The 23,322-nt window shown below is 41.0% G+C and overlaps 1 protein-coding gene across 2 annotated transcripts in view; it reads right to left on the bottom strand.

Moving 5' to 3' along the window:
• The window catches only part of asap2a (ArfGAP with SH3 domain, ankyrin repeat and PH domain 2a), a 44,455-nt gene extending 22,535 nt beyond the window's left edge, over window positions 1-21,920 (bottom strand). For both annotated transcript variants that reach the window (XM_088316100.1, XM_088316092.1), the window contains exons 1-3: window positions 21,373-21,920; window positions 5,756-5,828; window positions 604-749 (exon numbers count right to left, since the gene is read on the bottom strand). In XM_088316100.1, the coding sequence (XP_088172226.1) occupies window positions 604-749; window positions 5,756-5,828; window positions 21,373-21,498 (345 nt within the window). In that variant the 5' untranslated portion in view covers window positions 21,499-21,920. The remainder of the gene's footprint in view (window positions 1-603; window positions 750-5,755; window positions 5,829-21,372) is intronic.
• Between the last annotated feature and the right edge of the window lie 1,402 nt (window positions 21,921-23,322).

The following is a 23,322-nucleotide window of genomic DNA, read 5'->3' as shown; positions in this document are numbered from 1 at the left end:
TAGCAGTTTGACAACACCGCAAACGACAATAATCGTAGACATTAGCATCTTAATCGGGAGAACATTTTTGTCATTCTGGTAAATTTGTACCTCAGATTTTGAACTATACAGTACACTACAGTGATATCGTCACATCTAATTGCGCCCTTTTTTTAAAAGCGCACATGCGTGGCAATAATGCATTTTAAGAAATTAAGTTCCACTGTTTAAAAGGTTTGCTTCCAAAGGGATCCAAATCCTGATTCGACAGCATCTCATATTACTTTGATTTAAGATATCATTGTTACTAAAGTTGCATCAACTCGGTGTGAGCGTAAAGGGTTCAAGTGAGTATATAATAGAGTTGGACAGGCTACACAAGCTGCTTTTAGAGGAGGAGGATCATACTTGATTATATCAAACTGCAATGAAACTTCGCAGCGGCTCATTGGCCGCCTCCGTGGAAAACCGAAGCTTCCTGGGCAACACCACATTCACACACTGCTGTTCAGTGTGTGTGTGTTTGCCTCCAGGGGGATTGAGACAATTAAGGACAAAATGGAAATCCTCTCCCCACCCCCCACCCCGTATCCACTTGGCCTCCTCCTCATTGTACGGACTCACCAGGTTTTTGAAGAGTGCAGTGAGCTCCTTGGTGAAGACGGAGAACTTGAGGAACGCCGAGCCCAAATCTGGATCGTCTCTGTACACACAATTTTCTCCAAACTTCTCCAGCGCCTGAGTGTACTGCTCTTCATTCTCAACGTGAGCTAAACAAACAAACAAAAAAAATGAATAATTAAATAAAACATACACATCCAGTTCAGATTTGGTTGTGGGCTATATTAGACTCACACATTGAACATAAAGCTGATATACTGCAGGAATTGAAGAATGACACACAGAGACTTGGAATAATCATTTTCGTTCCAATTAAGTGAGAATTTTCGTGACCTCTCACGGAACACTAATGCGTTTCAGCACAGTGGTTGGGAATCCCCGAGGCAAGGCAGTTGATCTAGTCACGATTGTAAACGCCGCCATATTTATTTTGAAATACCATGCCTTTTATTTTGGAATGTTTAACCGGAAGTTGCATGTTACGGAATTCCCGTACGCTTTATACAGAGATCGCGCAGCACTTGCCGTAGAAGCATTTTGTCAATTTTTTTCCTCGTCATTCCTCGTTGTTTGCCAAAGCCGAGTGAATATATAAGGCAAATATAAGAAGTTTTGAAGCATCACAGTTTTTGATTTTCAAGATTTGCTCCGGGAGAAGACTGCCGTTGATTGAGAGCAGGCCAGAGTGTTCTATGGTGTGTTGAAGAAAAAACATCTGTAAAAGGAACTGGAGTCTCTTATCCGATCAATGGGAGGCATAACGAGTGTGAACTCACGAATTATTAATATGTGCCATGACAGTCATGTGGCTGCCGGGCTCTGTTTGATTGGTGAAATAGAGTCAAATTTCACGAATGATTACGTTTTATTTCTGATCAGCGCCCGAGCACGAAGTTTCACAGATCTGATCAGATATTTTCAATGTTGCCACGCAGGGTGGGCGTGACACGACATTCTTTGATAGTCAAATAGGTCAATTCCAATTACATTTAATTTTTATTGTTTTGTGGCAGGAAAATTCAAAAGTAACACCACAAACCAAGCCCAAAACAAAAAACGTAAAATGCACAAACTGGTGACGAGAATCTTCCATTGTGTCAACTGAGCACACATACCGTCTTGGGTGAGAGGGGAACAGTTAATATAATCAGGACAGCAGCCGCACTTGGGAAGAGGCTCAGGGGGGGCTGTTGCCACGACAACCATCACTAAGAAATATGACGTGTGTAGGAGTGGTGGGTTAGCACAGAGAGGAGGAGCGTATAAAAATGCAAAGGTGAGCACTAAAACACACCTGGAGCGACGCTGCCATGACTCACACAAACACAGACATCCTGTCACTCAAAAGCAGACAGAATCCCTGTTCAGCCAGGTGTCAGTTTTAGAGATGGACCTGGAGAACAGCATGTCTGTCGCTCGGAAGATAGGCATGGTCTTATTAGCTGAAAGCTTCTGAGTCACTAAGTGAAAACCTCATCAGACAAATTGAATTTAGTCACGGCAAAGCTTTCACCAATTTTTACCGTACGTGCAGTGCACAAAGAGCTTGTACAAAGGTCCCTGCAGCAAACTATTATTGTCTTTTTCATATTCCACGACATTTCCAAAATATTCCTCCTCCTTCAGTATCCAATAACAACACGTCAGAAAAAAATGACGTCATTTCCTACGCCTATCTTTCTGTTCATCCTCTTCCTCGTCATCGTTACTCACACACAACGTCACAAGTGGTTTAGAACAAGGCAATTCTTGGGGGGGGGGGGGGGGGGGGGGTCGTTACACTCCCAATTTTGAGGCGGTCACTGGTGAAACTCTTTGTGCTCATTAGTCAAGCTTTTTCCCCAGCATCCTCTCTGGGGAACACGAGGAACCTTTCATTGTGTAAACACACAGAGGAAAAGAAGAGTTGCTTCCCCACGTGTCAACATAAAGCATCATTTACTTTCTGTAATCCCATTTTGCAAGGTTTACATTCAGTCACATACGGCGGAACCATAATAGGTCGAAGATAATGTGCAGGGCTCCAGACTAACTCTTTTGTTTGACGAGCAGTGAAATTTTAGGGGTGCAAGAACAAAGTAAAACAATTTGGGATGTATAATGTGAATTGACCTGAAAAGTTATGAAAGTTATGAGTTTTTCAGAAACCAAAAAAAGATTATCCCCCAAGGCAGCACATGCAAAAGTAGCAAAATAAAAATCAATTTGCACTCGCTCAAATCTGGAAATCAGCCTCAGCACCACACTTATATACACACACGCACACGCAAAATAAACATCCATGTATATGTATAATATGTGAGCTTTTATCATTTTATTTTCGGTGTAGTTTCAAAACTAGGTGGTAAGACACAATACAGCCATAACTTTGACAATGTTGGTTTCGTTATACTGTATTGTTTCACTCCTCTTCCAAAATGTGCAATTGCCCAAATGTTATTACGGTTTCTTCTAACACTCTAATAACATGAATGTGTTTTCATAAATGCACCTTTGCATATTTATATTTGACTTCGACAATGGAGGACACCAAAAGAAACCCGCCACAGAATGAAGCCGGCCGGTTTGTATTCTAAACAAATGAGACTCCGGGTAGATTTTTGTCCTAAACTTTCTAATAACAAATGTTTGTGCAAGGCTCTATTGGTTAAAACTCTACCAGCAGCCCAATGGCTTATATAATGTTTTGACTATAAACATCATAATGGATTGCTCATTTTGTTGTCACAGCTGATGATCCTGTTTGGAATGAAAGCAAGTAATGCTGACCTGCTGCTGAAGCTGGGTGCACACATAACGGCTGTTAACATCTTAACCGAATTTTCTTAAATGCGGGAGACCCCACACATGCCGAGGAAAAAAATATAAGTACGAAGCCTGACCTGCGTTCATAGTACATTGTTCCAGAAATCATACAGACAGCCGGAAAATACAAAGAAGAAACAGTGGCTGTAGAAGAAATATAATACAACACAACTTTATTTATGCCCATTTCACAACACCTTCCAAGCTCTCGTTAAAAGGTGGGAGGGGCTTGAGGGAGGACTGGCTGACTCCAAAGTAAAGTACATTACAGTAATCTAGTCTATATGCAACAAAGGCATGGGTTACTGTTTCTAAGTGCCACGTTAGCCAGCTGCCTAAAATGAAAGAAGCTGGATCGAGAAACAGCACTGATTTTCCGATCTAATTTAAAATCACTGTCCAATTTAAAATAGATGCAACTGGGGTAACTGTTCGCTTATTTGAAATAAAAATGGTGTACTTACGACACGACCTAAAACTCTTGTTTCACCTCTAGCAAGTTTAAAGCTGTGAGAATTAATCAATTAATCAATAACTAAGTAAATTAAAGGGGAAATCAAGTAAAAAACAATCTTTACAATAACATGTTCTATGCGGCCTCACTAGTCTAAACACGACATTGTGATTAATATTGCGTTTGTAGAGACTGAATTAAGCAGCAAAATCCAATAATTGGTTCAAGGACGTTAATCTGGTGAAAATAAATGATCTGGCAATACACTTTCATGCAAAATATATATATTTTTTCAATAAAGCAATGGTCAATAAATGAATAAGGTCTATGAATATTTGATAGTGACAGCCCGGAATAAGTTACATCTGTGATAGGGGAAAAAAAAAAAAAAAATCACACTTCACACGCCACTCAAAACAGGATAATCGCTTTGTTTCCTTTAGAGACAACTGAGAATCGGGCTTCAGTTAACTTTGATTGAAAGAGAGGAAAAAAATGCTCAAATTAGCTCTGAATATCAATATACTGGGTGTACACACTGCTTTACTCAACTCCAACTGCCATAGCAATTATGCAGATTCAAACAAGAGCATTTGAAGGGAAAACCGGCAAACCGCTACTGTTCACGCAGACGCCCACAAAGACGCAACCCCATGATGCGTGTTAATGACTGACTGACGGGACGTGAAAGCGGGCGTGTGTCCGCGCCTCAGTGGCCCTCCCAGCTGTTCCTCTGAGAGTTTGGATCAGACAGCTGTCGCGGGGACCACAACAGAGCTCGCAGTGTTCACCCAAAGACGTGCTCAGCACATTGTTCACATGACTCTCGCCCTGGCTCCCTCTCTTTCTCGCCATCAGCGGGGGCTCTGTCAGGTCAAACAAAAGACGCTGGAAAACACTCAGCACCGGCGTAGCCAATCAGCATCCTAACACACACGCACACACACACACAGTGCATCCTTCCACTGTCTGAACAAGAATATGTATGTGTTCCGACTACAGAAGCAACCTCTGTGAAGACAAAAGGGCCATCACACCAGGACTGAGCATCCTAGAAAAACTGCATGACTCCAGGCTGATTTAAAACTGCTTTGCCTAAAATATTATTATGAGTTAATTATTACTTGCATTGCGTGGAATATTGCTTCATTGAAGAGCCACAGCTGATGTCTGCATGACGACATCTTAGTTTCCAAGAGCTGGCACTGTAGCATGTTCCGCTTCTTTAGAATGCAAACTTTCTAATCACATTTGCTGGTTGTAGCCAAGAAGTGTGCACCATTTTGCTTCCAGACAACTAATTCAGCATGATAAACGTCCCCGCTTGGCCCCAATGCAAGTGGACTGTAATAACTCCCCCCCAAAAAACAATAAAAATCTTAATTCTAAATCACCATCTTTCTTCTTTGTCTTGAGTAAACCATCAACAAAGATACACGCCATGGTCTGTCTTTGTTTAGTTTTATTTCATGTTACGTCTCTTTTGGTTATTGAGCCCACCTGGGCCAGTTTGTTTGGATTTAGTTCGCTGCTTTCGTTCAGTCTTTGGTGGATCATTGTCGCAGCCCCTTGTACAGTTTTTGTTACTTGTAGCAGTGGGTGTTTTATTTACCAGTGTTTCTTGGTTACTTTGAGTTTTGATTTTTATTAGGACTTTGTGGATTTTGTATCTAGATCATAACCCAGTACCCTTGCAATTGGGTAAATAATGTTCGGTCCACCCTGCACTCCTTGCTTCACCTGCTTCTCTGCATTTGGGTCCTCAACGCTACTACCTACATCCAGACAACACAGAAGCTGGTGCTTGTTTTCATGTACTCCTGCTAATGAACAGTGACCCAAAAATAACCGTGTGCTTTGTGTTTTTGATAGAGGTACAAAATTTGCAAAACGCACCCAAACCAGACGTGTAGATGGCCTTCACTGACTTTTTCATCTTGTACAGAACGCTGCGGTCCACATCTAAGGCCTGAAACAGACACAAACAAACATGAGAAAATGTGAGCCAAGGAGGATTTCATTCGAGGAAAAGATCAAAAGTGGAAATTAAAGTTATTCATGTCATCAGTGTTTCTCCAACATGAAGCTAATAAATAACAGCGCTCTGGATTTTCGGAGGAGCTGCACAGGTGTTGCTTCTTTGTACTTCACACTCAGCATGCATGTGGAGGGCACAGTCTGTGTGCTGTATACACTGACTGCAAAGTAATGCATTATTCAAGGCAGCTCTAAAAATAGACATGCACCCCACAGTTATTGTATTTTATGGGATGTGTGTGTGAGCTGCTACGATAACAGTAGTTTGGTATTTTAACACTCACTGTGTTTGAAACAAACATGAAGTCCAGTTCCAGAATGTCCACTTGTGTCGCTTAATGAAGTAACCAAATTAGTAAAAAATGTCATGTAAATCACTGTAACCAAAGTATTATTTTTTAATTCTAACACTGTCAGCATGACAAGACAGTGTTATTAAATTCGTAAATACAGAATTCTTGTTAAACCAAGATGTCATTCTATAGTGCAGGTCTACCGAATGTTATGGCTGATGATTGTATATTCAGAAAATAAAGCCGAGACAATACGCCACTGTACCCGCGACGAGTGAGTGAGTCTCAAAGGAAATGGGGGGATTTTGAGGGGGTCGTAAGTGGTGGGGGGACTTTTTGTACGTTATTAATGTCTGCTCAAGCGGGCAAATGCTGGCTCCATGTTTACCTACACTGCTGCCCGCTTTTTGCTTAACACGTATCAGATGCGCCAGACACTTTGCATACACGAATCGCACAATGACTTCCATTCAGATGCAGGATCCACAGGACTGTACACACACACACACACACACACACACACACACACACACTCATGTTTCAAGCAATGAACGGGTTAAGCCAGCAGGATCAAGCAAGGCTTTATTTGAGTCGCTTGTTAACTTGGCTAGGTAGCAAACCACCATGGTGCCAAATTACTGACAAATACGACTGCTACTTCATGATTTAAATACACTTTACAGGAAAATCCAACGGTATGTCACAATATTTCGAACAGCTAGCCTCCCCGTGTGGAATTTGCATGCTCTCCTCGTGTTTGCATGGCTTTTCTTCAGCTCTCTCCCACATGCCAGAAAAATGCACGTTGGGTCAGACACTAAATTGTCCATAGATGTGACTGAGCGTGAGAATGATGGTTTGCATATAAGTGCTTGGTTATTGGTTGGCAAGCAGTACAGTGCTCCCCACCTCTCACCCAAAAAGAGCCGGGATATGCTCCAGCTCACCCGCAAAAAATAGTCAATTAAAAATGATACATTGTATACATTCTTCATTTTTTTTCAACAGGGTAACTGCATGTAAAAACCATGGTTTTGTCTCCAGAGGCGCCTGTTAAACGACTCATTTGTGTCACGTGTCATTATCCAATTAGTCGCGTCTGTCCCAAAGAGAGGAATTCATGGTTCTGACTTCACACAAATCAGGGTGCACTGTAAAATAAATAAATAAATAAATAAAAGAGATAAAAAGTTGTTTTCATAACAGAGGCAAAGGACAACTTGCTTTTTTTACACAATGAAAGACTATAGACAGTGGTGGACCGTTCCCGCCCTTCAAAGAGTGTTGCGAAGAGTAACTGATATATCCAAGGACTCAACTTTGAACGTTAAATCTAATATTCTGGTTTAGGCTTTCAGTGGGTTGAAGGAATTGGGAGCGGCTCTGCATCGATCCCCTTTTTCAACATGAGAGTTATGTAGACATGTAATATTGTGAAAATAAATTTTACTGTAGATAAAGACGCTTATTATACACTGAACAACACGTTAATTCCAGCAATACAGATAAGTCATGTCAAAGTGACTTATTCTGCAAACACACAATAGTTTGTCTTTCTTTATACTTGCATGGCCACTCAGAATGGTAAAGATTTACTTAAAACATTTATGATCCAGTGTGTGCGGAATACCTTTGTCGTGCCTTTTGCGCAACACAAACACACCAAGATGGATATTTGCAGTTCGGTAAGGCGCAAAGCTCTGTAATATTGAACTGCAGAGTTCATTGGGGCTTTGCCGGAGGAGTGTTTCTGAATGCAAGAAAGACATCAGGCCTTAAGTGCATACTGGCAAAGAAATATATTTAACGAGAAAACCCGATTTCACCTTAAGAGCAGCCTTTGTGGACCACTTACCTCACACGAAATGTCACGCATCAGCTAAGAAGCTCTATCCATCAGTCTGCTGATAGGCTTGCGTAACCTTTGCTTGACCGCTAAAAGACGCCTGTAATCACTCTGTGAATCAATTTGACCGCTCCAAGCTGTAACACACGCCTGCTCACTGAATCCGACAGAAGGTAAACCCTCTCACTTGTGAAAGAGGCGATGGCTTTTTCAAGTCTGACTCTACAGGCTCGGGGCAAGAGATTCGACCGTCTTGTGTTGTAGCGCGGGCCCCGCTCTAAAATTAGCCGGTTTCAACCCAGACACGTTTCCCAGGGGAATTCCACTGCCTTGGAGGCTTCCGAAAAGTGGAGGATCAGGAGAATCGTCGTCACACAATACAAGCTGCTTGACAAAACATGCTTTACTGAGGCGTCAGCATTTCCCTTGAAAGCAGCTCGCGCACAGGCGACAATTCAAAATCTTTTTACTCATCTAAAATAATACATGACATCATTGTGACTAGCAGCGTGATTACAACAACACATCTACAGGCACTATCGAAGCATGGCTGAGTGGGTCATGAGGGCCGTTGCCATGGTGATCCATTTACTTATGGTTAGACGTTTCTTGAGTTTCGGACTCAAGTATGTTAAGGGCCTGAGACATTGAATATAAGTGTGTAAACTCTGAAACATGTGATAAGTTACTTGACCGTGAAATTCAGCAGAAGTGCATTACGTCATGACACATTCTAGTCAAAGGTAATATCGAGGGGATCCTCGATTTATGGTATCAAGCTTTTTGAGGTTACGAATGGTTTTGTTTGCGCAGCGACGTAAGACTTCATCATTATGTATTGCTGCACTAAATGTTTTTCATTTGAGTGAATATTTACAGCCTGGAAGTGTTTTTTTTTTTTTTTTACATTCATACAAATATGACCTAGAGGTCGTGGGTTCGATCCCCGGCCATTGTAACTATGTTGAAGTATCCTTATGCAAGATACTGAACCCCCAGTGGCTCCTGATGGGTCATCAGTGGATAGATGAGATAATAGTGTGAAGCGCTTCGAGTACCCAAGGTAGAAAAGCGCTATACAAGTGACAGCCCATTTGTTACCAAAGAATTTTGGGGAGGGTTGACTACTCCTTTAAGTCTTAATGTCGTGACAGAACTGAATTACATATCACATCTCTGCAAGCTACACAACCAACAAACTGCAGTTGATTGTAGATCTGTGTCAGGGTCAAACAATCCAAATAATGACTCATATGATAAAAAACCCTTGGCCAATCCATTTGCTACGGTTCCACTCCAGTCCCGGGGATGGCGGTAAGAGCAAATGAATGTTAGACGTTTGTAACTGGAAAATATAAACATCAATTTCCCAATCTTGATCTTGATCCAAATCTGCACCGAAACTGAATGGGTTGTTCCTTGGCCCCTTCCTTCAATTCATCAAGTTTTGTGATGTTTGCTGGCAAAGATTTTGTGTAAGCAACGCGTGAGGAGACGGAGGTGGCCATTACTGGTTATGCTTAGCTGAAAACAATCACAAAGCCTTCTTGTTATTAAATAGTCCAAACAACTTTACAGGCTGTCATCTGTACGTGTAAAATATTTTTGCTAATTTAAGTTTTCTATTTCTTTTTCTTTTTTATAAAGGTGCTGTTTATCGCTCCTCTCCTTTGAAGACATTCCTGGATGATTGCATGCTGGGATGACTGAAAGACAAGCGACCCGGCCGGCCTCATTGTTTCTACCACTTAAGTTCCTGCGATGACAACATGTCTGCACTGCAAGACACTATTACACTTTCCTCAAAGCATCAGCCGGCATTCTGCGTGCACATGAACAAACGTACACAAATAAACTAAAATGCAAAGAGTTCAAAGGAATCCTCCACAGTCTCATCTCACTTTACAAGGCTAGTCGTAACCTAACTTAACGTGTTAAGCGTCGCTCCCATGGCAGTCATGTGAGGTAGATGATATCAGGCAATAAGAAGGCTGCAGTCTGGCATTTAATTTTCCCATTTAATTGGTGGATGCCAGTATTGGTGAAAACATCTTGTAACTTTTAACTCAATGAGTTGCAAGACGTTCCAGAAAAAAAAAATGACTGAAAATGTGCCCAACTCTGTAAAAGTATATGCACATACTGAATGGAGAGCATCCACACTAAGATACACGGAAAGGCTGTTCTCCACCTGTGTTCTCCTGGTCAGTCAAAACTGCTTTCCACAGCTCATTCAAAGACAGCAGTGTTTGTTCAGCGGAAAAGCTATGACTCATTCAAAACATATGTCAAATATACCTTGCAGGACCGGAATAATCCCGCGGGCAGAAACTGGAGGAAGTCAGACAACGCTACAGTCGGGCTGTTACAAACATGTTCTGTTCCCAGGTAAGTCATTGGAAAGTCTGATGAAGGCAGCAAGAGGAAGAGGGCTTGATTTTTTGTGTGCATGTGATGGAATACAAACATGTGGGAAAAAATGCAAAACAACTTTTCTGTATGCCATGTAAGCAAGCAAGTTGACATTTGGGGTAAATGGCTCCCATTAAGCGGACGGCTGGCTAGCTTGGGCCATGATTCTCTCAGACATCTGGAAATGCATGTGACTGTGTCAAAATAAACCAAGACATGATTATTGGTTTTAGGAAGTCCACCTCTATTCCACCACGTTCTGTTATTGGAGGCCCCAATGTTGAGATGGTGGAGAAGTACAAATATCTGAGAGTGGTCCTTGACAATAAATTGTTTTGAACTATGGAAATCTTAACTCGCCTTTTGTCGTCTTTTCAAAACTGCTGGAGAATGTTCACGGAGGTCAGCGGGCCGGGATCATGTCGGTCTATAAAAGACAAATCCTGAATAAAGCCAAAACTGTTTTGAATTGTGCTAATCACCCACTCCAAAATGAGTTTGAACTTTTGCCCTCGCAAAAGCGATCCTAGGAGGACAAAGAGACTCCAGGTTTAATTTATCCCAGGTGCAATTTATTTACTTAATGGCAACTAACCCTTCGGTTGCTCATGTTCTCAGCTACCACGGTTTAGTTGCGCATCCGCATGACGCACTTTTCGCAATAACTGACCAGAATTGTCTATTTAATCCAGGGTTGGGCAAACTTTTTGATCGGCGGGCCACAATGGGTTCTAACATTTGACAGAGGAGCCGGACCAGGAGCAGATGGATGGAGGTTTTTTGGTAACCTCACTTCATTGGAGAAAAAAAAAATACATTTAATTTTAAATGAAAGTCAACAAAAACATTACAACAATATGTATGTCTTTGAAAAACCACAGTATTTTGAAAATAAAATATTAATAAGGTTTATTCATTTAATTTTTTTCAAATTCAGCGGGCCGGATTAAAACGTTTAACGGGCCACATGTGGCCCCCGGGCCGTAGTTTGCCCACACCTGATTTAGGCTATTGGCTTTGGACTGAACTGAACGTACTTTAGCAATCAAATTTTCCACTCATGAATGAGACACCTATTATTCCAAAAATTGCGTATTTCTATAGTTTTATACCATGAAATGTTTCACAAAGAAACACTCAAGTTTTTTGTCAATGTCAACTATCAAAGTCTCTCTAGCTTCTGGTCGTATTTAAAGTCTCTCAACAATCACTATAAAGAGAGCAGCAGCTCCAGGGCCTGCCGCAAGCTGCCAAAAGTCACGCCAGGATGTCAACATCAGCTGCAGTGCAAAGAGAAAACAAACTTTCATGTTCACTGTGGAGATGTTTCGCATTTTACAAGGTTAACTTAGAGGACCTGGGCGGGCCATTTGGTTTTCGTTTGGTTTTCCCAGACGACTGAGGCATTTCCACCAAGCCTTTTCCATCATTCTGTGCATAAATGAGTTATGAGCACGAGAGCATACTTCAATCCCATGTGTTAGATGATGAAACACAAAGACGGACGGCGCAGACGTGATGGCACCTTCACACGTTGAGTATTCTAAAAAGGTGATGAAGCAGCGGGAGGCTCATCAAAGTTTGGCGGGACCAAATGTGCTGCTTTTTTGAAAGGGGGAAACAGTTGACCTCACCTTGGAGACTCGCTTTGGCTCTTTCACTTGAACATATGCATCAACCCCACGGTGTCGCAGCACGGGCGGGAGCTGTTAGTGCACTCTTAAATGGAGCTTGACAGCGTTCGAGAGAGTTGCAAGGGAAATTGTGTGTGCGTGTCGGCTTCTAATCAGCTGCAACATCAAGCAGTAAAAAGGAGGAGGCCGGGGCATGCCAATATTGCAGCTTTTTCGCAATAGTTGATGGATTCGCTGTCTCCAAAAAGCAATAATCTCGTGACAGCTGGATTCGCCTGTGCAATTTGATCACCAAGCAAACCATTTATGCTGAAGCCACGTTCCCCAAAATAACTACGTAGAAAATGCAGATGCTACTTTGTATCATGTTAGAATTCCGTGAACCAGGATGGCTCCAAAGATGAACTCACATAGTTTAAATAGTTTGTTCCAGATATGCATCACACATTGAAAAAAAAAAATCAACAATGCATCACATTTCTTTTTGTCTGGTGTCAAAATGTGATTAATTCATTCAAACTGCTCAAAGAGCCTCCCTTGACTTTTGGTGCATTTCTCCCCACCGAGTAGAATTGTGGGTCACATCTTTGAGTGAAAGTGACAGCAGGACAACACATTTTGTAAGAAGCCACCCTCCCACTCACCCACATAAACAGCAGCAAGAGTGGTCCGGACTACAAATCAATGGTGGAGTTCATTAATGAAGAAGTGCAGCCCGTCAGAGGACAATAGCCAGCAACAGAGGTCGTCTCAGGAAATCCGACTGATGGATGAGGAGCATGTCATGTGCTTTGGACCCCCTCACACACACACACCACCGCCACCGAGTCTCATTCACCATGGTCGAGTTGAGCGTTTGAACTTTTGCGATAAACCACGGGTTAAGATTGTGGCTTTGCACTGATTGGGTCCAGACGGTAACCTTTGCCCCTGAGAGAACTACAGAAAAAAGCTTCTGCATAAAGAAGGCCTTGATAGAGTGTGTCTCTGCATGATAACGCTAACTCTACGGTAGGAGTCCCTTTGGGCTGTCGCACCGTCTTAAATTTCAAACCAAGAACCACCCCCGGGAATTACTTAATACCAAACAAAAACTGAGAAGTGGTTTGGCAATAATCAGTCAACAGCGGCAAATAAAAGCAACTCATCCCTACTTTGAATGGCAACTTAAGACTTTTTTAGTTTATTTTTCTATGCAGAGAAATTTTGTGAATGAATGAGGAGCAAATTTATAAGCATTATTATTTATATTATTTTTTTTTTGCAAGTTAATTCCAGTGACATGAAGCAATTGTTTTATTCAGCAATAATTATTTTTTTTTGTACTAATAAACCGTTTTTATTAATTAAATTCAGATAATTTAGACCAGAAAAATTATTTACTTGTCTAGAAGCAAAGCAAATTGAAAATAAATAAATAAATATAAATATATATATATATATATATATATATATATATATATATATATACATATATATATATATATTGACTGAATGTAATTTTGCCAATATTTATTGTGCCGACCTCAAAAGTGCAAATCAAAACTCAGGAATCTTTTGTCTATCAATATGAAACCAAACAAATAAAATCATTGGAATTATAAATATTCATACGACTATCCTATTTGTTTACATTCATTATTTTGGGGGATTTTTAAAAAAAGTTTATTTCCGTCACCCAAGCACTTAATTCCGATGTTAAACGCGCTACCTCTGTCACTACTAGGGTACCTTAGAAATTAGCATGGCGAGGAAAAGAGGAGGAGCTCCTCCTTCTGCTCCCATAGAAAAAAAAAATCTTTCTAATTATCTTGGTTGACAGTTCAACAGCTGTAAACAAGTCAAACTCAACAGTTACGCCAACGTCCTCGCTCCCCAGTCTCCACGCCTGCTCCTTTTTGGCTTGGTGCTCAAAGACCGCAATGTTATTATTGTCCCACATTGTTTTTATTTCACCACAGTCTGTGTCTTTCAATGCTTGTGTTGCTGTGTATGGCACAGTAAACTCCACAATGTAGCCACATGAGTATGTCCACTTCAGACAACAATACACGATTCAATTGTTTTCAAAACCGTATCCAAGTAAGCCAAATCAAAAATCTTTGTGACTAACCAGCTTCGTCTTCATAAAAGGACCAAGACAGCTTCATTCAGAAATATTTTTGATGCCAGGGTCAAAACCGTTTAACTCTTCCCGAGGATTTTGTATAAGTCTCAAGTCTTGTTTTTTGTCAGGATATTTATCAACAGTGCTGGATGTACACGTGTACGGCTGAAGCCAGACACAAACACTGTGCTAATCCTGCCAGAATCCCATTGCAATTACAGGGAGCATTAAGCTTCTTAGGAGATGTACTCAAGACTGGCCATATCTGCTCACTTGGGACTGACTGAGCATTTAGGCAAAATGTGTGAGTGCTTGTCCATCTACCCATGTGTCTCTAAAGGCTATTAGATGTGGATTTTCCCTGCGCATAGATAATCCACGTGTCTGAATCCTTGTTAAAACTTTCCTCCGAGCCACCTGTTCTAAGGCGGCAGCTGCAGCTCCCAGCGTGGTCACTACCGTTCCCGCCAAACATTGGAGGGGGGGGACCCGAGCTGCAGAAAGCCCAGAAACAACACGAGATGACAGACCAACACATGGTCAAGATGCACGGGAGAACACTCGCCACCTCGTGTCATCACATCGGCCATAAAACGGATCATGTTCAATGAGACGTTTAAGCACCTGGTAGTAGCGAACAAGAATACCAGCCATGTAGCGCAGAGAGTTATTAAATGTGGCCAGCTGGTAACAGTATCACAGAAGACGCAGACCAGAATCAAGTTAGGAACTCGAGGTGTAGCCCGAATGTGGGTTTATTGTGGCAATATATAATAGGTGAAACACGCTCACAGAAGGACCTCATAAACTGCTCTATGAACTCCCAAGTTCATAGAAAGCTACTTGCTTTTAACGAGGCTCATTACGTTGCAATGCCCACCCATCTGGAATCTGAAAGGCTGGTATGACATTCAACAGCCAGTGCCAGCAATTGCCTAATTGATGCTGGGAATGCCATCACCATCCCCAGAGGAATTCCATCGTAATCCAGCTACAAAATCAACAGCGAGGCCACTTGTTTGACCAATGCATAGTTGGCATACCGCTGTGAAGCACCTCTGCTTGATGAAATGATAGCCAGCCGGAGGATTGATGATGCTGGCCTTTAGAAATTCACTCAACACCAACCGCAGCCATGACCCATGATGAATGACTTAAATATATACATACCAAGGCAATTAAGACCAAGACACTAAGTGGGAAAGTAGAAATGTTGAAGCAAATGATTGGATTTCGGCAAAGACAAACAATCATTGCCGTGTTCCAATTCGATTTGGGCTCAGGAAAAATCTTTATTTACGAAATTATTAATTTGAAGGATTAGGTGGAAGACATCAGGTATCAGTCTGAACCTATCGGTACAGAACTTTTCAACACATGAAAAAATATTGAAAGAAGTCAAGAGTTTCAAGGTCTGTACTTGTCAGGCAACTATAACTTATAAAATGTCAATTTACCGTGTGCAGCTGTGTGGACATGGCGGTGCGATCAAAGGGCTAAAAAGAATTAGTGAGGACTGTTTGCAGAAACAAGCCTGAATACTGAGAACTCCTTTGCAGGTTTTTGGCTCGAGACAGATCAGTGTCATCTGTATAAAATCAAAGGTGAGAGGGTTGCTTTAGTTGGCAAATACTTGTGGTGTAGGTCTTTTATTGGCACAGCTGAATTTCTATCATCAACTAAAAAAATAACCCATTGTAGAGATTTGAGAACTCCTTCCTGAGCGTTCGATATAAACATTGAATTAAAATTTGCATGGTTACGACGGTCACTGGCTCGACCCAGAATCCTGAGTTCTGTCAGAAAACAAACGTCCGCCGTCAGGCTGAGGTAAAAGTGGATACACTTGGGGAGGCGGATGCGTCAAGGACAAAACCAGTCTTTAGTGCATCACTGGGTGTTGCTCTGCCTGACGACATTCCATAACTGGGGCAAGCCTCAGACAGATATTCCCCAAGCGAAGGTGAAAGCATTTTAAGCAAAATCAATACTTCACAAGGAGGTCATCCCAGCCCCGGGCCTAATGTCAACTCCTCCTTCTAATGGAGCTTGTGTGGTCAAATGATTTTACAAAGACAATTAGCGTTGTTTTTAAAACTCCAACAGCAACTGACAGAAAAAGAAAAAAAGAGAAATCACATCTAAATCACATCTATGGCCCTGCGGCTTTTTTCCACCTGTGTTCATCTTCGCGGCATTCTTGTTAAGATGCACGAGTTCTTTCATCAAACCACGGCCCCGATCTTACTTTTGGACGGATATTTTCTAATTGAGTCACAGAATCCACGGCAAAATGAGTGCAACCAAGAGCTGAGTTCCTCTGTGTTTGAAGAGGGAACAAAAAGCTGATCAAAGGCTTCAAAGAACCGACTAGCAACGAGGGGGTTGAAAATCTGACTTCTGCACTCACTTGTAGTACGTTTAAGAGCAGCAGAGGAAAACAGTTAATCCAAAAGCAAAGTTATATGATCAGAAATAACTTAAAAACTTAAAACACGATTTGAGACCGACAGACCAAAAGCGGGGACAAGATTTAAAGTAGCTCCTTGTTTGTGAGTGGGGCTAAACACGCATTGCACTAAATTGAAAGAGTCAATGAGTCTTAAAACATATTTATCCAATGGGGTTTTTTTTCAGGACAGCAAGTCAATATTAAAATCCGTCATAAACGGAATGTGATCATTCATCAGTTAAGACTACTGATTTTGTCATTCAACCAAACATTTTAAAATGACAACTGCAGGTCTCTGTGTGACAAAATTGATACATGACCATCTTAGATCTATATCATGCTTGTGCAGGTGTAGAAAAAGCAGGCAACAATTTCTTTGCATGTTATATCACAACATATGAAGAGACTATATTTATCAAATTATAAAATCTGCCACACAATCCGATTTGTGTCCACATAACATGACTGAACAACAACCACTGCCACCTTTTTTTAGCAATTAATAGTGGATTTCTTTTGCAGTTGCAGGGACAAGATCTAACTCCGCTGACAGAATATTCCCACGATCATATTGATTGGCTTCCAATTCCAAACAGGCCACCACGCATCTGATAGTACATCAGACTTACTGTATAAGAGCTGTGAAAAGAGTAGCGACAGAAAAGTCACGCTTTCCAGAGGCACAAAGGGGGGTCGTCACACAAAGCCCAACATCCTCTTACTGGATAAACAGGTTTTTACCACGATGGTTTTACAAGCACCAGCACACGCACACGCACGCACGCACACGCGCACACGCAGGAGCTTTGTGAATTGCACTTAATAAGCACTTGTTTAAGACTAATTTATAACATATTGGATGCAAATTGGGTGTAAAGAAATACTGTGAATAAAAACCTGACAGGTTGTTTTAAATGGAGCGACCAATGAGGATTGTTTATAGGATATTTTATACGACCATGAATTTTATATTGGATCAGATCTACCTTAAGAAATGTTACTTGAGATCGATGTACTTTAATGAAGTCGACTTCTGTGGCACATTTGGGAGAGAAATAAGCATCCCATAGAGAAGACTGTGTCCTTGCTCTACTTGCTGCACAACTTTTATCTAGCGTGTCCCATCAAAGCGAAGTGGATAATGAAAGCCATCTGGTACAACAGATTTATGCATTAATCACACAACACACACCAATTCATCCCCTTTGTTAACATATTGCACCCTAAGAAAAAACCTTTGTGGAAATCAAACAGACGCACTGTCATCACTTAAAGGATTTGCCTTCCTTTAAGATAGATTAAGAAGGTTGAAACTGATTTGAGAGTAATCATTTTTGGATTACTGCTTTGAATTTCACATGATAGACCACCACGAGCCGCACGTCCTTCAATGTCAAATGGGAAATTGGAGCGGAAAAAGTCGACCCCCTCCACAAAAAAATTGTTTACAATTGAAAAAGGATCCGACTATATGATGAAAAATCTTGGATTATTAACAATGGCAGCACAGTACATCCATGGAGTGAACGAGATTGTGTTTGTTGTAATTTCTTACGTAGCGGATCAGAACAATGACCTCACATTGTACTTAACATATTAGGGCTTCAACTAATAATTGTTGTATTAACCGAGTAATTATTTATTTATTTTATTTATTTATTTTTTGTTTATTATTATTATTTGTAATTTTTATTTTATTATTTATTATTATTATTTCAAATTGAGCATGCGGAAAAATCACAAGTGGTTTGGTCCATATCATAAGATGAACAAAAAAAAAGAGAGAGAAATCGGCAAAGATATTTAGCAATGTTTTGCTTTTAAGATGCTGAAATTCTGAGCATTTGAACTATTTTAGGTCACTAAAGTATAAATTAATTATCACAAATAATTATTGATGAAATTTGATCAGCGGTTAGTTGTTGATTAGCGGGTTCACCTCGAGAGATGATGAACGATTTCGAAAATGAATTTCCAAAGATGATTGATGTCAATACGCGTTTGTGATTGTTTGCAGAGCAAACCACAATAAATGCAAGCGTTCCCCAAGCACTGCGCCATTTGATCGCCACCACAGACTGAAGCGACCGCTAACAAACAATAAGGCCTTGTGTCGGCTGAGCCCGACCGAGCACTGGCAGGTCAATGTCAAACAACAACAGTTGGGCAGAGTCAACAGTGACACTTTGAAACAAAGCTTCCCATTTCGATTCAAACAGTCCCACAGGCTAGCGGTAACGTCTCCGCAATTTCACACACTCAACTGACACATTTTCCTGAAAGCAGAACAGAAACAACCCCCAAAGCAAATTCATTATAAACTAGCAACAACGGTGCGTAGCCAGGTGATGATGTCAGCGGGGAACCCGACAGTCTGAGCAGGTGTCTGTTGGTCTAAAAATACAAACAAACTAGGGTGTGGAAGCTCAGACCGCTTAAGGTGAAGTTGTTGACACTGAGCCCAGATGTGGATTAGCCTAAGGTCAAAAAAAAAAAAAAAGTTGTTTCTTGGAAATGTTTACACAATGTGAAGGTGGAAACTACTTAAGTCATTTCCAACATTTTTTAAGAAAGTTGCACATTTCCTTCGAACATGACATCACACCTTAAGCAACCTCAGTTAGGTGAGCATTAAAGGATTACCAGTAACTTTTTTTTTTGTATTTTTGTGGCTTTTTTGCTACACTTACTCCAAATACACTTGTTTGCTTTCTTTTATCAAACGGTGTTCTGCTACTTCTTCCACTTATACGACAGTTAATACAATACAATTTTATTTACACAGCTCATTTCGCAAGAGCTAAGAATGGCGAACTGTGTCAAGGCTTCAGTTTCAGTGATCGTGTTTACATTTTACTAATAGTTATGGACGTGCCGTTATCACTTTTTTCAGACCGAGTACAAGTACTAACAAGTACTCGTCATTACGTGTTGCAATTTTGATGAAAATGTATTTTAATAAAACACTTGAATAAAAAATCCCAAGTCATCCTAGTTATGGTTCTAATGGGAAAGAAATGAAAATTTGGAATTGAATCCTTATCGATGAAAGGTGAAATGCGATCCTTCTCAGAGGTTCCTCTGCAGTTTGTGCGCTTTACAGGTAAAACATTTGCAGAGAGGAAGCAACCAACTGGTCCAAGTTGTCACCTGACGTCTTATAGCGGCAGAGACACACTAACACACATATACGTACAGTGCACACACCGCCTGCTTACAACCAGCTCATGTGGGAAATTCTATTTTTACCACCGGGGTTGGGCGAGGCCCTAATCCGTGGCGCACACAAAGTCGGGAAACTCTAACAAGAGAGAGGGATGCCGACGGGGAACGAAACGGAAGCCGCTTCCAGAAAAAATGCACACACACACACACACACACACACGCACACCCACACAAAGTGTAATGCAACCATACAAAACGGGACACCAGCATCATAGTTGCACTCTAAGGCTTCTTGTTAAGTCAATACAGAAACCTTCCCAGTCTTTAAATGTCACTCACTTGTGGGGTACACACAAGTGCACTACCTAATATGATCCAATACAAGAAATCTGCCCTTACAAAGATTATAATGCTCACCTATGATTGATACGCATCAATTTGTAAAACAATTAGATTGGATGTTATTAATTACATTCTCATGTATTCAACATGGGTTAAAAAAATGTGCATTTTAGGTTATTCGAAATTGCCCATAGGTGTGAACATTAAAGTGAATGGTTGGTTGTCTGTCTATATGTGGACTTCAGCTGGCTGGCGACCAGTCCAAAGTCAAAGCAAAAGGCTCCAGCCCACCTCCCACCGAAATAAGGACAAGCACTGCGGAAAATGCATGAATGAATTAAACATGCTCAATCACCATTCACGCAAGCGCTACTAAACGAGCATTACACTTTACACATGGTAGACATTCACTCTTGTAGAGCCCATGAACTGTTTATTTACTTCAATACAAAGTAATATGTGTTTATTAGAGAGGAAGATTGTGATGTATAATTGTGCAAATGCATTTTATCTGCAGAAATTGGACGACTTTTCTTAACACGTTTTTTTTTTTAATTATTATTAATCTTAAGATTAAGTGGTTATTCAAACTTTATTCTTGTGGGAGACTGAGAGGTGTTACCTTAGGTAACACTTTTTTTTGTCGTACTAGAATAAAGTGTAATAGCACATCCAGTGCAGTAGGTGGTAGCAGCGCACTAATTGTCAGAGTTTGCAAATGGGAGTATAAACAATGTTATTAAAGTTAGTCGGTAGATTTAGAATTACTTTGTACTTATAACAATATATAGTCGCAGCAGAGTTGGGGGGGGGCGTGTAATATTTTCTTCTTCTTGGCATAACAGAAAATAACTGAGCCAATGTGCCATACATTGAAAACCCCTGCTCTATAAAAACTGACACAAACACTGCATTGTTGACTTCTAACGTGACAGTGTTCCACGAAAACTACCAGAATCTACAATTATTTGACAAAAATAAAATACTTGGCCATCTATCTATCCCAACGGTGTATATTGACAAGTAGGATAATTAAATTCTCGTCCACTAGATGGCAGAAGGTACATAATTAACCAATGTATCCACTTTTTTCCAACACTTTAATTTGGTGATGCATGGTGAATTCCTAATTCTAATTTATATGAAGCGTGACTCAATAAAGATTGGGGAACACCGCACAAGAGAAGGGTGGTGTGTTTGCAACATTCCCAACCGGTGCACTCACCTCCTCCAGTGCGGCCACGGTGTTCCTACAGTGGGACATCCTGGTGGTGAAGTTGGAGGCGGTGGGTGACTTGTAGTCCTCGTTGGTCTCCACCACAAACTCAGACACTGTGATTTGGTCAGGCATAATTAATACTCCCAACGGTTTTCTCCTTTACTGTCGGATAAACTGGCGAAGACTTCTTCTCAGTTCTGATGTATCTATTTAAAAAACAAAAGTTCAAAGAAGCGGTAGTAGAGTCCTTGACGAATTCGGCTGACAGTGAACCATGTCTGGGAAGCTCTTGGACAACGCTCGGTCCCCCACACGGTGCTCCGCGGTGATGGGTAGTTTTCTTAACCGCTGGCTGACTTTCAGTTGAAGTACCGCCACTCCATTCGGTGTTAAATAGTTCCTCGGTTCGGTGTGGACACTGAAGTTCCCCGCATGGAGTCTATTGTCCTCCCTTGTGTCCAAACGTGGGACGTGAGAGGGGAAGACGAGCTCACTACAGCAGCAACGACGGTCGGGAAACAACAAGAATTCGTTTTCATCCGGAGCACATGAAATCCACAAAGGTAGAGGAGGGAATTCAATGGACCGACAGCGGCCAATAGGAAACGGCGACTAGCAAGCAAGAGCCAATCAAAATTGCACATGGGCGTGACTTTATGCCTTCTTCAAATACCCGACGTAAACCATAGAAATTATGTCAACTCTGAAGACATCGCCTGGAGACGATTAAAAGGAAACTTGACTGAGCAAGATCGGAGTTTTTATTCGTGTTTGATCAATGCCATTATAACGTTTTTCGTGCTCATGTTTTACAATTTCTAACTTTTTCTTAGTTGTGTTGGTCATTCCCAAAAATGGTAGTAGTACATGAATGCCGCATCCTGGTTGCATTTTCACTAGTGGTTTCTTTCAATTTGAATGAATGAATGAAAACATCCATCCATCTCTTATTCTTTTACCACGCTATGAGAAAATAGTGCCGGTCGTCTGGAGACGTTCTTTCCAAGAACTCGATAATGCTGAACAAGATATAGATCATCTTTTTATGAATCGCATGGGGGTTTAATTATGTTCTTGACACTTTGTTGTATGATTTCATGTCATAATCCAATTTTGCTGGCAATGTGGAACAGGCATCATTCTTAATTAGACATACAGCATGATGTACTTTATTTATCCCGTGAAGAGAATTAAGTTGATGTACACATCCTGTATGCTCTTCCCTATGCATTTACAGTACTGCAGCTTGAATGTATCACTAGACAAAAACAAAACGGTGTTCATTCATGCATTGCACACTTCTGTGAACAGTGAAGAACAAGATGAACAGGATCTACATTGATACTGCAATTATTACTCATCATGTGCTGATGTTTATTTTTTTTGCCTTGAACGAACAAGGGTTACAGAAGAGCATTGCACAGAGCTTGTCACTATTTACCAGACTTATTTTCTTCTCTTGGATTTTTTTTTTTTTTTTTTCAAAAAAAAGAAAAAGAAGTTTCCAACCCAAGGCAGGGCAACTGGTATAAATAGCATGAGAGCAGCCTCGCTAGACTTCAAATCACAAAGTGGGCAGTGTTCACACATTCTTGCAGTTCTGCAGCGTATCCTGGCAGGCTACTAAATGAAGCGCTCTAGATTTGGCCTGACCCTGCCTGGCACAAAGGCTTCGGCTGCCTTATGAAATTAAAATGCAGACACACACCCTGAGAAACATCTGCTATCCAGATTCAGAGTAGCTCAGTTAGAGGCCAGCGGAAGATCCAGCTTTCCAATTGTATAGGCTTCCACGCCAATGGCCTAAATGCAGTCCATATACCAAATTTGACAAAAAAAGACAAATAAAACATGCAAGATTAAATTATCATTGTCTTTCTTTGTTTCTTGTGCCATACCACCACAGATGGATACACACGATTAGCACCAATGATCGCAAAGAGGAAAAGTGTAATA

Source organism: Idiotropiscis lumnitzeri, chromosome 1 (genome assembly GCF_059441095.1).
Source record: "Idiotropiscis lumnitzeri isolate Australia: NSW breed Sydney's pygmy pipehorse chromosome 1, RoL_Ilum_1.0, whole genome shotgun sequence".
Classification (NCBI taxonomy): domain Eukaryota; kingdom Metazoa; phylum Chordata; class Actinopteri; order Syngnathiformes; family Syngnathidae; genus Idiotropiscis; species Idiotropiscis lumnitzeri.
This window is presented reverse-complemented; position numbering and strand designations above follow the sequence as displayed.